This window comes from Palaemon carinicauda, chromosome 5 (genome assembly GCF_036898095.1).
Source record: "Palaemon carinicauda isolate YSFRI2023 chromosome 5, ASM3689809v2, whole genome shotgun sequence".
In the NCBI taxonomy this organism is placed as follows: domain Eukaryota; kingdom Metazoa; phylum Arthropoda; class Malacostraca; order Decapoda; family Palaemonidae; genus Palaemon; species Palaemon carinicauda.
The window spans coordinates 123590659-123605658 of record NC_090729.1 but is presented as its reverse complement, the minus strand read 5'-3'; the positions used below and the strand labels follow the sequence as shown (position 1 = coordinate 123605658).

At 32.7% G+C, this 15000-nt stretch overlaps 2 protein-coding genes across 3 annotated transcripts in view; one reads left to right on the top strand and one right to left on the bottom strand.

The window, feature by feature from the left end:
- LOC137641459 (uncharacterized) overlaps positions 1 to 15000 on the top strand; it is a 256984-nt gene that overhangs the window by 14455 nt on the left and 227529 nt on the right. The window lies entirely within an intron of this gene.
- LOC137640558 (carbohydrate sulfotransferase 6-like) overlaps positions 5852 to 15000 on the bottom strand; it is a 12108-nt gene continuing 2959 nt past the window's right edge. The window contains exons 2-6 of the mRNA XM_068373073.1: positions 14457 to 14967; positions 10954 to 11224; positions 8569 to 8669; positions 7252 to 7371; positions 5852 to 6169 (exon numbers count right to left, since the gene is read on the bottom strand). Of these exons, the coding sequence (XP_068229174.1) occupies positions 5884 to 6169; positions 7252 to 7371; positions 8569 to 8669; positions 10954 to 11224; positions 14457 to 14701 (1023 nt within the window). The 5' untranslated portion in view covers positions 14702 to 14967 and the 3' untranslated portion in view covers positions 5852 to 5883. The remainder of the gene's footprint in view (positions 6170 to 7251; positions 7372 to 8568; positions 8670 to 10953; positions 11225 to 14456; positions 14968 to 15000) is intronic.

Sequence of the window (15000 nt, the reverse complement as noted above, 5' to 3'; positions counted from 1 at the left end):
CAACAGAAGATGAAGAAAGGTAACGTTGAATGGAACACTTTAGTAAGGTCATGAATAGGAGATATGAAGTGAATAATTTGATTGCTATACCTGAAGCTGAGGAATACCTTGATGTGCCCGTGAATAAATTCACTGGATACGATGGAATAATTGCTGAGATGATATTGGCCGATATTGAAGTGACTCCCAGAATACTTACAAGATTATTTTGTAGAATGTGGCGTGAAGAGGCAAAACCTGATGAATGGGAGCTTGGAGTATTGGTGAAAATGGCAAAAAAAAGAGAGATCTGACTGATTACTATAATTACAGAGGCATCACACTTACATCAGTTTTCATGAAAATATATAGTATGCTCATTTTAAAGAGACTAGAAAGATTGATGAAAAGCTGAGAGATGAACAAGCAGGATTTCGAAAAGGCAGAAGTTGTACTGACCAAATTTTCATTTTAAGACATGTACTGCAATATGTAGAATATAGAAATCCACTTTTGATGGCCTTTGTGAATGAAAAAGCCTTTGATAGTGTGCACCGTCCATTTTTTTTGGAGAGTCCTGCGTTATTATGGAGTTTGATTAAGTATTCTCATGACCATAGAGAGTGCAAAGTCATTGTAAGTGAAGTCCTATCAAATGGATTTCCAGTGAACAGCGGAGTACTCCAAGGGAACGTGTTGTCACCTATGTCGTTTATCCTCCTCATGGATTTTGTAATGCATAGAACAGTTGGGGATGGTGGAAAAGGATTGGACTGGATTGGTAACAGGGAATTAGCTGACTTAGAGTATTCTGAGGACGCTGTCCTTATTAGCAGAACATCACAAGAAGACATGCAAAGCATACTTGCTAGAATGCATGAAATGTCTCATGAGGCTGGGTTCAAGATAAATAGAAGAAAGACAGATAATGAAAGCGGAATATGCAATGTAAAATGAAATATTGGAAGGAGAAAGGATTTATGATGTGGAATCATTTAAATATTTATGAACTATGATTTCTAATAGAGGGTCTTTAGAATGGGAGTTTAATGAAAGATTGAAAAAAGTTTAATGAAAGATTGAAAAAAGCAAATCAAACAATGGCATGGATAAGTAAAATTTGGAAATCAATTTGCCTGAAATTACACATGAAAATCAGGCTATATATAAGTTTAGTTAGATCGTTGTTACTAATGGAGAAGAGTCGTAGTATGACAATGAAACAATATCCAACCGATTTTGTAGATTTGAGAACAAAGCCCTGAGGAGAATGTTGGTAGTTAAATGGCAGGAGAGGATTAGAAATGAAACTATAAGAGATTATTCAAGTTCCATATGTGGATGAGATCATGGTGACGTGTAGATGTAGATGGCTTGTGCATACTCCTCACACTCCCCAAGAGAGATTAGTTCACCAAACTTTCAACTGGGTTCCACATAGCACTAGAAGAATTGGAAGACCCAGGCCTACATGTCTGAGGACTATGAACCGTGAAGTGGTAGATGATGAATGGAGAAGTATTGAATAAAAAGCTCAAGATGGAGACGACTGGCGAAATCTAAGAGAGGCCCTTTGCGTCAATAGGCGTAGAAGGAATGATGATGATAATAATAATAATAATAATAATAATAATAATAATAATAATAATAATAATAATAGTGCATTTATGTTAATCCAAACAAATATAAATTTTCTTCCGAGGTACAAATAAAACGTCAGGATACTTTTCAAGTGGTAACAATTCAATTTTTCTTACACTTTTCGTAGGAGAATGATATTTGACCATAATATTTATAATTTTTTGAGGGGTGGGGAACAAAGTATACGCTTCCCCCTAAGTCAATGTGAAGAAAGAATTTTTTGTCAATCTAAACTGCTTTCATATTTAGTGAGAATTCGATAGTGAGAAACCACGAACTAAAATAATTTAGATTTTTTTCAATGAAATCTCTATCTCCACTTCATTTTTCAGTTAGCGAAAAACTTACTTGTATCTCGACTTCCTTTATCAGTTAGCGGAAAAACTGACTTCTATTTCCACTTCCTTTATCAGTTAGCGGAAAAACTTACTTCTATTTCCACTTTCTTTTTCATTTAGCGGAAAGACTTACTTCTGTTTCCACTTCCTTTATCAACTAACAGAAAAACTTCTGTTTCCACTTCCTTTATCAGTTAGTGGAAAAACTTACTTCTATTTCCACTTCCTTTATCAGTTAGCGGAAAAACTTGCTTCTATTTCCACTTCAATTATCAGTTAGCGGAAAAACTTACTTCTATTTCTACTTCCTTTTTCCTTTAGCGGAAAAACTTAATTTTTTTCACCGCCTCCTCTTCAGGCAGTGGAAAAAGTTACTTTTATATCTCTACTTCCTATTTCAGTTACCAATAAAACTGACTTATTATCCCAAATTCCTCTTTCTGACTATAAGAGGAATTTGGGATAATAAGTCAGGGAAAACTGACTTTATTATCCGCACTTTCTTTTTCAGTCACCGTAAAAACTGTGTTTTTATCCCCATTTCTTGTTTCACTCCGCAAAAATACAGAATTTTTATCATCACCTCGTTTTTAAGTCAATGGGAGAAAGACACTTTTCATTCCCACTTCCTTTTTCTAATTATTGAGAAAACATGGTTTTTATCACCGTTTCCTGTTTCAGTCAACCGGAAAACTTACTTTTATCCTCGCCTGCTCTTTCAGTCAGTGGGAAAACTGACTATATAATCCCCACCTCCTCTTTCAGTCATTGGGAAAATTGACTTTATATTATCCCCACCTCCTCTTTCAGTCAGTGGGAAAACTGACTTTATATTATCCCCACCTCCTCTTTCAGTCAGTGGGAAAACTGGCTTTATATTATCCCCACCTCCTCTTTCAGTCAGTGGGAAAACTGGCTTTATATTATCCCCACCTCCTCTTTCAGTCAGTGGGAAAACTGACTTTATATTATCCCCACCTCCTCTTTCAGTCAGTGGGAAAACTGGCTTTATATTATCCCCACCTCCTCTTTCAGTCAGTGGGAAAACTGGCTTTATATTATCCCCACCTCCTCTTTCAGTCAGTGGGAAAACTGGCTTTATATTATCCCCACCTCCTCTTTCAGTCAGTGGGAAAACTGGCTTTATACTATCCCCACTTCCTCTTTCAGGTATATTATCCCCATTTCCTCTTTCAGTTAGTGGGAAAACTGACTTAATATTATCCCCATTTTCTCTTTCAGTTATTTGGAAAACTGACATAATATTATCCCCATTTCCTCTTTCAGTCAGTGGGAAAACTGACTTTATATTATCCCCATTTCCTCTTTCAGTCAGTGGGAAAACTGACTTTATATTATCCCCACCTCCTCTTTCAGTTAGTGGGAAAACTGGCTTTATACTATCCCCACTTCCTCTTTCAGGTATATTGTCCCCATTTCCTCTTTCAGTTAGTGGGAAAACTGACTTTATATTATCCCCATTTTCTCTTTCAGTTAGTTGGAAAACTGACTTAATATTATCCCCATTTTCTCTTTCAGTTAGTTGGAAAACTGACTTAATATTATCCCCATTTCCTCTTTCAGTTAGTGGGAAAACTGACTTTATATTATCCCCATTTCCTCTTTCAGTTAGTGGGAAAACTGACTTTATATTATCCCCATTTTCTCTTTCAGTTATTTGGAAAACTGACTTAATATTATCCCCATTTCCTCTTTCAGTTAGTGGGAAAACTGACTTAATATTATCCCCATTTCCTCTTTCAGTTAGTGGGAAAACTGACTTAATATTATCCCCATTTCCTCTTTCAGTTAGTGGGAAAACTGACTTTATATTATCCCCATTTTCTCTTTCAGTTATTTGGAAAACTGACTTAATATTATCCCCATTTCCTCTTTCAGTTAGTGGGAAAACTGACTTAATATTATCCCCACCTCCTCTTTCAGTCAGTGGGAAAACTGACTTTATATTATCCCCACTTCCTCTTTCAGTTAGTGGGAAAACTGACTTTATATTATCCCCATTTCCTCTTTCAGTTAGTGGGAAAACTGACTTTATATTATCCCCATTTTCTCTTTCAGTTATTTGGAAAACTGACTTAATATTATCCCCATTTCCTCTTTCAGTTAGTGGGAAAACTGATTTTATATTATCCCCACTTCCTCTTTCAGTTTGTGGGAAAACTGACTTTATATTATCCCCATTTTCTCTTTCAGTTAGTGGGAAAACCGACTTAATATTATCCCCATTTTCTCTTTCAATTAGTTGGAAAACTGACTTTATATTATCTCCACTTCCTCTTTCAGTTAGTGGGAAAACTGACTTTATATTATCCCCACCTCCTCTTTCAGTTAGTGGGAAAACTGACTTAATATTATCCCCATTTTCTCTTTCAGTTAGTGGGAAAACTGACTTAATATTATCCCCATTTTCTCTTTCAGTTAGTGGGAAAACTGACTTTATATTGTCCCCATTTCCTCTTTCAGTTAGTGGGAAAACTGACTTAATATTATCCCCATTTTCTCTTTCAGTTAGTTGGAAAACTTACTTAATATTATCCCCATTTCCTCTTTCAGTTAGTGGGAAAACTGACTTTATATTATCCCCATTTTCTCTTTCAGTTAGTTGGAAAACTTACTTAATATTATCCCCATTTCCTCTTTCAGTTAGTGGGAAAACTGACTTAATATTATCCCCATTTTCTCTTTCAGTTAGTTGGAAAACTTACTTAATATTATCCCCATTTCCTCTTTCAGTTAGTGGGAAAACTGACTTTATATTATCCCCATTTTCTCTTTCAGTTAGTTGGAAAACTTACTTAATATTATCCCCATTTCCTCTTTCAGTTAGTGGGAAAACTGACTTAATATTATCCCCATTTTCTCTTTCAGTTAGTTGGAAAACTTACTTAATATTATCCCCATTTCCTCTTTCAGTTAGTGGGAAAACTGACTTTATATTGTCCCCATTTCCTCTTTCAGTTAGTGGGAAAACTGACTTTATATAATCCCCACTTCCTCTTTCAGTTAGTGGGAAAACTGACTATATTATCCCCACTTCCTCTTTCAGTCAGTGGGAAAACTGACTATATATTTTCCCCACGTACTCAATCATTCAGCGGGAAAACTGACTATATTATCCCCATTTCCTCTTTCAGTCAGCCGGAAAACTGACTTTTCATTACCATTTCCTCTTTGAGTGAATAATGAACTGTTAAAATCAGGACGTTTCTGAGGCATCTTTATACATTAGTTTAATCTTTAACCAAAGAATTTATATTGATACTTAATCATTTAAGGATATTATTAGAAGTAGATAAGTAGGTTAAGTGTTAGAATATACCAAGGCAGCTAGGAAGGGCCATTACTTGAGCATTGTGAATTAAAAATCTATACGAGAGATATTAATTAAATCTCTTGATTTCTTTTGGACGGAAGGGCGATCTATTGCTTCTGTGTTATATTCTGCTATTATTATTATTATTATTATTATTATTATTATTATTATTATTATTATTATTATTTGCGAAGCAACAACCCTATTTGGAATAGCAGGATGCTATAAGCCCAGGGGACCCAACAGGGAAAATAGCCCAGTGAGGAAAGGAAATAAGGAAAAATAAAATATTTTAAGAACAGTAACAACATTAAAATGAATATTTCCTATATATACTATAAAAACTTTAACAAAACAAGAGGAAGAGAAATTAAGCAGAATAGTGTGCCCGAGTGTACCCTCAAGCAGGAGAACTCTAACCCAAGACAGTTAAAGACCATGGTACAGATGCTATGGCACTACGCAAGACTAGAGAACAATTGTTTGATTTCGGAGTGTCCTTCTCTTAGAAGAAGGTGTATCATTTCTATAATGAGAGAACAAACGCCTTCTGGAAAGTAAATTATCTTTTATTCCAAAATAAGGATATCCCTAGAGAACCAAGGGCAATTGCATGTTCAAAAGTTCATCGTTTGAATTGAAGATTCGTAGGCCTAATTCGGAGAGGGGCTTCTGGCATTCCCTCTGCTGTATCGCAACCTGACCGAAGTCTGCCTCTGCCCGCCATCTGCTGGGGAAATCTGTGGTGTTCTTCCCATTATTCTTAGCGATGATCCTCCTCTGTGCATCAGACATTTTGAGACCGACGAAGGACATGATGTCCTCGAGATTTTTCAGCAGGTCGCTGAATACCTTCTCGTATTGTATGAATTTGAATCTGTTGGAAAGATAAAGATATATATATGTATACAGTGTATATATATATATATATATATATATATATATATATATATATATATATATATATATATATATATATATATTTATACTTTTATTTTGTCTGTGGAGACCCACTTAATTCTCTGAATGGTCTCCTTCACCCCAACGACATCTTTTACATTACAGCCTTCCTTTTTTCATTCTCTTTGTTATCAACATCTTCAACTAAGCCTAGCTTTCCATTTTCATCAATCTTATTTCTTTTTAGTTTTTGAGGGAATCCAAATAGGCCATTTGTTTTTTTAAAGAAATGTCTTATTGTTTGAAGCTGTACGGAAAACAACCACATAAAAGTCTAAAGGAAAAGGTTTTTCGACTTCTAGTGTAACTTGGAATGTGAAAAAGTAGAAAATGAAAGATAGGGTGTTTATTTTTGTTTTACTTGGCACCACTGTTCCTGAACTACGTCAAATGTGAGAATTTAATTTAGAGGACAGGAGCCAGTGTTGCCATATATGGGGATTTATCCCTAGATTTTGGGATTTTGGGTGTTTGATGGGGATATTCTTAAAAGATATTTATGAAGAAGAAACAAAAATTAGTAAATCTTTATATTGTTGCAATTAGTTTACTTAGCACTCTACGAGCTATATGAAGTATGATGAGTAATTTCTATATGACTAAAGCCTACATGATCAGATGAAAATATATTTGTGGAAATGGGGATTTTTTGGTTGTTTTGTGGATTTTTTATTATGAGTTTTGGGGATTTTTTATACTAACCCATCTGGCAACCCTGGACAGGACATTACCTCTGGATCCCATCAAGTACCTCAACAAGCTCTTTTATATTCTAGATATCGTTGTATCCTTCATTGAACAAATAATACATTTCCAATTGAAAGAATTTTAAGACAGACTTCTGTTGGTGCTTTTTGGTATTCTTTTCTTTTGTTTCAATTTACTAACTTTCTTAGAAACTCCATTAGACAAATAATACATTTCCATTTGACAGAATTTTAAGACAGACTTCTGCTGTTGCTTTTTAGTGCACATTTTCTGTTTCATCAATTTACTTACTTTTTTGGAAACTTCCGAATAATTTTCTTGGCCTCCTGAAGGTCATCCTCAAGTAACGAGCAAACTGTCTTTGGATCCCAGCAGGTCTTATGCCCACACCACGGTACTATAGATCGGGACCTTTTCAGGGAAGGGGAAACTCTGAGTTAAACCCAAGAAATTCACTGGATTTACAGATCTAATTTTAACTGGAAAACTAAAAATGTTAATTAAACTGTCAGCCTATAGCAAAGAAAGCTCAAGAAATGACATGTTTACCTTTAGGAGGTTTTGTTTTCGCCCCTGTTTATTTGTTTGATTGTTTGTAAACAACTTCCTGGCCACAATTATACTCTTAGAGTGGTGAAACTTTCAGGGATTAATTTTTATGTTGAGACGTGGAAGTGATTCAATTTTGAAAGTCCTAGGTCAAAAGTCAAGGTCAAGATCGAGCAAAAGGTCGACCGAATTATTCTTAAGGCAACTGGTTTCGAGAAATACGCTGCTGTGGCGGAGGTTTGCACTCTCAAATTGCTTTTCAAGTTGAAAATTTATTTTCTAATGATCATTATTTTCCATATTTCTTTTTTATTCATGAGGTTTTTGGTATAATGTTCATAATGATTGATGATGGAAAAAGTAATAAACTTTGGAAATTTTTGGTCCATTTACACTATATTTGTAAAATCTATTCTTTATAGATTTCACTTTGGATAATATACATGAACTATTCTAATTATATATTCACATTAATGAGGCTCCTTTTTCGTCAAGTCATAATTACTAAAGATATCTGTGTATTATTTTGTTAGATATTTTTGATGGATTATAAAGAGTTAATATATCAACCTTAATCAATTGTATTTTTTTTTTTTTTTTGTGAACGTCAAGAGTTAACTTTTCCAGTATATCTGTAATTGGGTTTCTGTTTCTTTAATTGTTTTTGGCAATAAACAGTTGCAAATTTCTTTTGTTTAGAATCGTCTAAAGAATGTTTGCATAGATAATCTTATCTGCGTGGTGGTAAATGAATTTGGTTAAAAATTATGAAAGAAAATAGATTTAATATATGCTTTTTGATAGTTAGAAACGTCTAAAATAATTTTGCATAGATTATTCTATCTGCGAGCTGGTAAATAAATTTGGTTAAGAATAATGAAAGAAAATCTTCGATTTAATATTTGATTTTTGATAGAATCTTCTCAAGAATTTTTGCTTAGATTATCTTAACTGCGAGCTGGTGAATAATTTTGATTAAGAATTACCAAGGAAAATTTTCGATTTAATATTTGTGGAAAGTAACGAATAAGTTTAAAAGGAATAATACTTAAAACACACTTTAGGACCGCCCTGGGGTCACGAGCTAGGTAGATTATCTGGAGGTCAAGGTCATCGTCTTCTAGAAGAGACCACGCCCACTTGAGGGATAATCGTAAAAGCTGAAAATATTATGAGATCTGAAAAGAATTCTTAGAATTTTTAATTTATTAGAAGTGAAAAAAATTCTTAGAATTTGTAATTCATTAGAAAGGAAAAAAAATCTTAGAATTTGTAATTCATTAGAAAGGAAAAAAAATCTTAGATTTTGTAATTCATTAGAAAGGAAAAAAAAATCTTAGAATTTGTAATTCATTAGAAGTGAAAATAATTCTTAGAGTTTTTAATTCATCAGAAGTGAAAATAATTCCTAAAATGTGTAATTCATTAGAAGTGAAAATAATTCTTAGAATTTATAATTCATTAGAAGTGAAAATAATTCTTAGAATTTGTAATTCATTAGAAGTGAAAATAATTCTTAGAATTTGTAATTCATTAGAAGTGAAAATAATTCTTAGAATTTGTAATTCATTAGAAGTGAAAATAATTCTTAGAATTTGTAATTCATTAGAAGTGAAAATAATTCTTAGAATTTGTAATTCATTAGAAGTGAAAATAATTCTTAGAATTTGTGATTCATTAGAAGTGAAAATAATTCTTAGAATTTTTTATTCGTTAGGTGTAAAAATAATTCTTAGAATCGGTAATTGATTAGAAAAGAAAAAAATATTCGAATTTGTAATTCATTATAAGCGAAAAAAAATCTTAGAATTTGTAATTCATTAGTAGTGAAAAAACCTAAGAATTTGTAATTCATTGGAAATTAAAATTGTAATTAGAATTTGTAATTCATTAGAAGTGAAAGTAATTCTTAGAATTTGTAATTCATTAGAAGTGAAAATAATTCTTAAAATTTGTAATTCATCAGAAGTGAAAATAATTCTTAAAATTTGTAATTCATCAGAAGTGAAAATAATTCTTAAAATTTGTAATTCATTATAAGTGATAAAAATTCTTAGAATTTCCGTTCATTAGAAGCGAAAAAAAATCTTTGAATTTGTAATTCATTGGAAATGAAAAATATCAGTATTTTTAATTCATTAGAAGTGAAAATATTTCTTAAAATTGTTAATTCATTGGAACTGAAAATTCTTAGAATTTGTAATTCATTAGAAGTGGAAAAAACTATTAGAATTTGTAACTCATGAGAAGTGTAAATAATTCTTAGAATTTGTAATTCATTATAAGTGATAAAAATTCTTAGAATTTCCGTTCATTAGAAGCGAAAAAAATCTTTGAATTTCTAATTCATTGGAAATGAAAAATATCAGTATTTTTAATTCATTAGAAGTGAAAATAATTCTTAGAATTGTTAATTCATTGGAACTGAAAACTATTAGAATTTGTAATTCATTGGAAGTGGAAAAAAAAAAACTATTAGAATGTGTAACTCATGAGCAGTGTAAATAATTCTTAGAATTTGTAATTCATGAGAAGTGAAAAAACTATTAGAATTTGTAATTCATGCGAAGTGTAAATAATTCTTAGAATTTGTAATTCAGTAGAAGTACAAAAAGAAAAAAAAAATCTTCGAATTTGCAATTCATTAGAAAATCCACAATGTCATCAGTTTCATTTGCCCATCAAATTTATAGTCGTTTTTGTCATTAGTGAATAACGCAGAAAAACAATTTCATACTTTATCTGTTGTTATAAATACTAGCGGCGTTCAATGAATTTTGAAGTAGTTCGTTGCAGTCTATAATAAATATTGTTTTAGAGAATGGTTTTTTTGTTTTTGGGAGGAATAATGGTGACGGAATCTTTACCAAAGTGCTCTTGATTTTTCATTGGTTAATTGCAAAAGGATTTTATAATAAAAGTCATGCTAAATTTATTATATGTATGTATGTATATATATGTATATATATATATATTATGTATTATATATATTATGTATTATATATATATTATGTATTATATATATATATATATATATATATATATATATATATATATATATATATATATATATATATATATATATATATATTTGTGTGCGTGTGTGTGTGTGTATATATGTGTGTATTTATTTACATATGAATATAAAGAAACAAATTTCTAAATGTATAATTAAGTATATTCATATATATGTATGTGTATATATATATATATATATATATATATATATATATGTGTGTGTGTGTGTGTGTGTGTGTGTGTGTGTGTGTGTTTATGTTTGTATATAATTTCACTTATTGGGGGCTATTATTAAAATCTTAGAATGATGTAACTTAAAGTATAGTATCTTTATTGACACTTTATAATTTTGTGAGCTAAAATTTAGTTTGACCCCCAGAAAAAGGCAAATCCTACCTCTTGAAAAAAAAAATATTGGAATTTTACCTTCATTACATGAATATTTGCTCGTTGACAGATTTCATTAACGAAAGTAGTATTGGCACATTGATTGACTTCCCTGCAGTTCCTGTAGAGGAACACATTTGCCTTCAAGTAAAAAGGGCATTTACTCTGATGCAGAACGTGAGAATCGTAGGATGAATCAATGCTACACCTCAGGAGACCTCGAATGAACTTCATGGCTTCAGAAGTTGCAGTGTTGTTCTCATGGTTGATGGCGGCTAGCCTCCCTTGCCATTTATGGAGAGGCTCTAAGCTGTAGAATAGATAGTGTGAGTTACTGGTTTTAGGCTTACAAAATGAGGTTCTAAGCTGTAGAATAGATAGTGTGAAATACTGGTTTTAGGCTTCCAAAATGAGGTTCTAAGCTGTAGAATAGATAGTGTGAGATATTGGTTTTAGGCTTCAAAAATGAGGTTCTAAGCTGTAGAATAGATAGTGTGAGATATTTGTTTTAGGCTTCAAAAATGAGGTTCTAAGCTGTAGAATAGATAGTGTGAGATATTGGTTTTAGGCTTCAAAAATGAGGTTCTAAGCTGTAGAATAGATAGTGTGAGATACTGGTTTTAGGCTTCCAGAATGAGGTTCTAAGCTGTAGAATAGATAGTGTGAGATATTTGTTTTAGGCTTCAAAAATGAGGTTCTAAGCTGTAGAATAGATAGTGTGAGATACTGGTTTTAGGCTTCAAAAATGAGGATCTAAGCTGTAGACTATAAAATTTGAGCTGCGGGCTTTAGGGTGTAATAATAGAGGTTTTATGCTGTATAACAGAAAATAAGATACAAGAGGGGCTAAGCCGTAGAATCAAAAGTGAAAGTTACTGGTTTTAAGCTGCAAAATAGAGGTTCAAAGCTATAGAATCTAAAAATAGAGATACACTTTAGTGGGAAAAAGAGAGGACCTAAGCTGTAGAATCTAATAATAGAGATACATTTAATCTAAAAGATAGAGGCTCTAACCTGGGGAATCGAAAAGGAAAGGTACAGGTTTTAGGCTGCAAAAGAGTCTCAGAGTTGTAGAATCTAAAGATAGAGATACAGTTTTAGGCTAAAGAATAGAGGCTCTAAGTTAAAGAATCGAAAATGAAAGGTACAAATTTTAGGCTGCAAAATAGAGGATCTAAGCTGTAAAATCTAAAAAATAGAGATGCCGTTTTAGACTGACTCTAAGCTGTAAAATCTAAAAATAGAGATACAGTTTTAGGCTGCAAAATAGAGGCTCTAAGCTGTAAATACTAAAAAGAGAGATACAGTTTTAGGCTGAAGAATAGAGGCTCTAAGTTAAAGAATCGAAAATGAAATTAGGCTGCAAAATAGAGGCTCTAAACTGTAAAATCTAAAAGTGGAGATACAGCATTAGGCTGTAAAATAGAGCCTCTAAACTGTAGAATCGGAAATGAAATATACAGGTTTTAGGCTGCAAAATAGAGGCTCTAAGCTGTAGAATCTAAAAATAGAAATTAGTTTTAGACTGCAAAATAAAGGCTCTAAGTTGTAGAATCTAAAGATAGAAATATAGTTTTAGGCGGCGAAGTAGAGGCTCTCTAAGCTGTACAATTTAAAAATAGAGATACAGTTTTAAATTGCAAAATATAGGCTTGAAAATGAAAGGTCCAGGTTTTAGGTTGCAAAATAGAGGCTCCAAGCTGTAGAATCTAAAAAGAAAGGTACAGGTTTTAGGATGAGAGATAGAGGCTCTAAGCTGTAGAATCTAAAAATAGAATTATAGTTTTTGGTTGCAAAATAGAGGATCTAAGCTGTAGAATAAAAATGAAAGGTACAGGTTTAAAGCTGCAAAAAGAGGTTCTAAGCTGTAGAATCGAAAATGAGCGTTACATGTTTTAGGCTGCAAAAATAGAGGCTCTAAGCTTTAGAATCTAAAAATAGAAATATAGTTTTAGGCGGCAAAATAGAGGCTCTAAGCTGTAGTATCGAAAATGAAAGGTACAGATTTTAAGCTACAAAAAGAGGCTCTAAGCTGTATTAAAAAATGAAAGGTACAGGTTTTAGGCTGAAAAATAGAGGCTCTAAGCTGTGGAATCTAAAAATAGAATTATAGTTGCTGCAAAATAGAGGCTCTAAGCTGTAGAATTAAATAGGAAAAGTACAGGTTTAGGCTGCAAAATAGAAGCTATAAGCTGTAGAATCGAAAATGAAAGGTACAAGGTTTAAGCTGCAAAAAGAGGCTCTAATCTGTAGAATCGAAAATGAAAGGTACAGATTTTAATCAGCAATATTAGGCTCTAATCTGTAGAATTGAAAATGAAAGGTACAGGTTTTAGGCTGAAAAATATAGGCTCTAAGCTGTTGGATCTAAAAACAGAATTATAGTTTTTAGCTGCAAAATAGAGGCTCTAAGCTGTAGTATAAAAAAGGAAAGGTACAGGTTTAAGCTGCAAAATAGAGGCTCTAAACTGTAGAATCGAAAATGAAAGTTTCAGGTTTTAAGCTGCAAAAAGAGGCTCTAAGCTGTAGAATCGAAAATGAAAGGTACGTTTTAGGCGGCAAAATTGAGGCTCTAAGCTGTAAAATCTAAAGATAGAAATATAGTTTTAAGTTGCAAAATAGAGGATCTAAACTGTAGAATCGAAAATTAAAGTTGCAGGTTTTAAGCTGCAAAATAGTCCTAAAACTGTAGTTTGTACTTTCGAAGTTTCTGCGATTGAACTGCCGAAGGAGGAAGATCATTCCACAATCTGGTTACAATTGGAATAAGACTTACAGACATAGTATTCAACCCTATGGTGGAGATTAGAAAGCAAGGGCCTCAGATGTCAGTATTAATCAAGAAAACGGTTAATCATACGAACTTCCTGACCAAAATAAATTTCTATACAGAATTGGAAATGGTAAAAAAGGGCATCCCATACTCCAAAGCTTTTACGAAAACCAAACTTCAAACTAGGGAACAAATGATTACCTTCAGCAAATATATTGCCCTTTTTTTTTTTCTTTTTTTTTTTTTTGTTATACTGTAGTAGGATCCAGTTGACACTTCTAACCTCTTTGAAGGCGCTGTCTCCTACCTGACCTCTCCTGACCTTCCAGGATTTGACATTATTGGATTTGTGAACCTTTCCCTAAAATATTCATAGTTTCAGAGATTTTAAGAGGGTTAGTACCGTGGTAACGTGTTCACCTAGCATTCGCATGGCAGCAGATCGATCCCAGCCCGGTACCCTAAGATTAAGCTGTTTACTAGGGAGGCCATAGCTGTGGTTGGGTACCAAAGTTGGGCTTGCCTGGCTGACGTTCTGGTGAGCATCTATTCTGATAAACTGGAACTGAAATCAGACACCCTTACCTTTACTGTGTATAAATAAGAAGTTGTAAGTACATAACGTAATTGGTCCCTGATTACTGAATAATTCTGAATATAGTGCTCATTAAAGTTGCCAATATATCTTAGGAAAATCACCTTTTGCAAGTACTGGAGAATAGAAATAAAAGAAATATACAAAAATAATCTTGAAAATAGAAGAAAATACCTGAAAAATGTGTCGGGCAGACCACTGGCCAATAGTCGACCCATATATGTTGATCCACTCCTCCATGAAGTCCATAAAATGATAATCCTTGGAAAATTGTTCTTTGCCAAACCAGCAGATTCATTTGTAACTCTGGTTTCATTGTTGAGTAATCCCTCGCCCTTGGTCGATTTGTAAGGCACTGATATGAGGTACAGACAGAATGCTACGGGTGCCAAAAGTAAGATGACTTTTTTACTTATCATTGTTTCTTGTTTCTTGCTCTTCAAAAGTTGCAACTCGCAGCAAATGTTTTTATGTTGGACAGGCTTACACGAGTTCTTTTTATAGTTTATGTATCAAATATCTGTTTTGATGTTGTTAATGTTTTTAAAATATTTTATTTTCTGTTTTCATTATTTCTTATATCGTTTATTTATTTCCTTATTTCCTTTCCTCACTAGGCTATTTTTCGCTGTTGGAGCCCTTAGGCTTATAACATCTTGTTTTTCCAAGTAGGGTTGTAGCTTAGCTAATAATGATAATAATAATAATAATAATAATA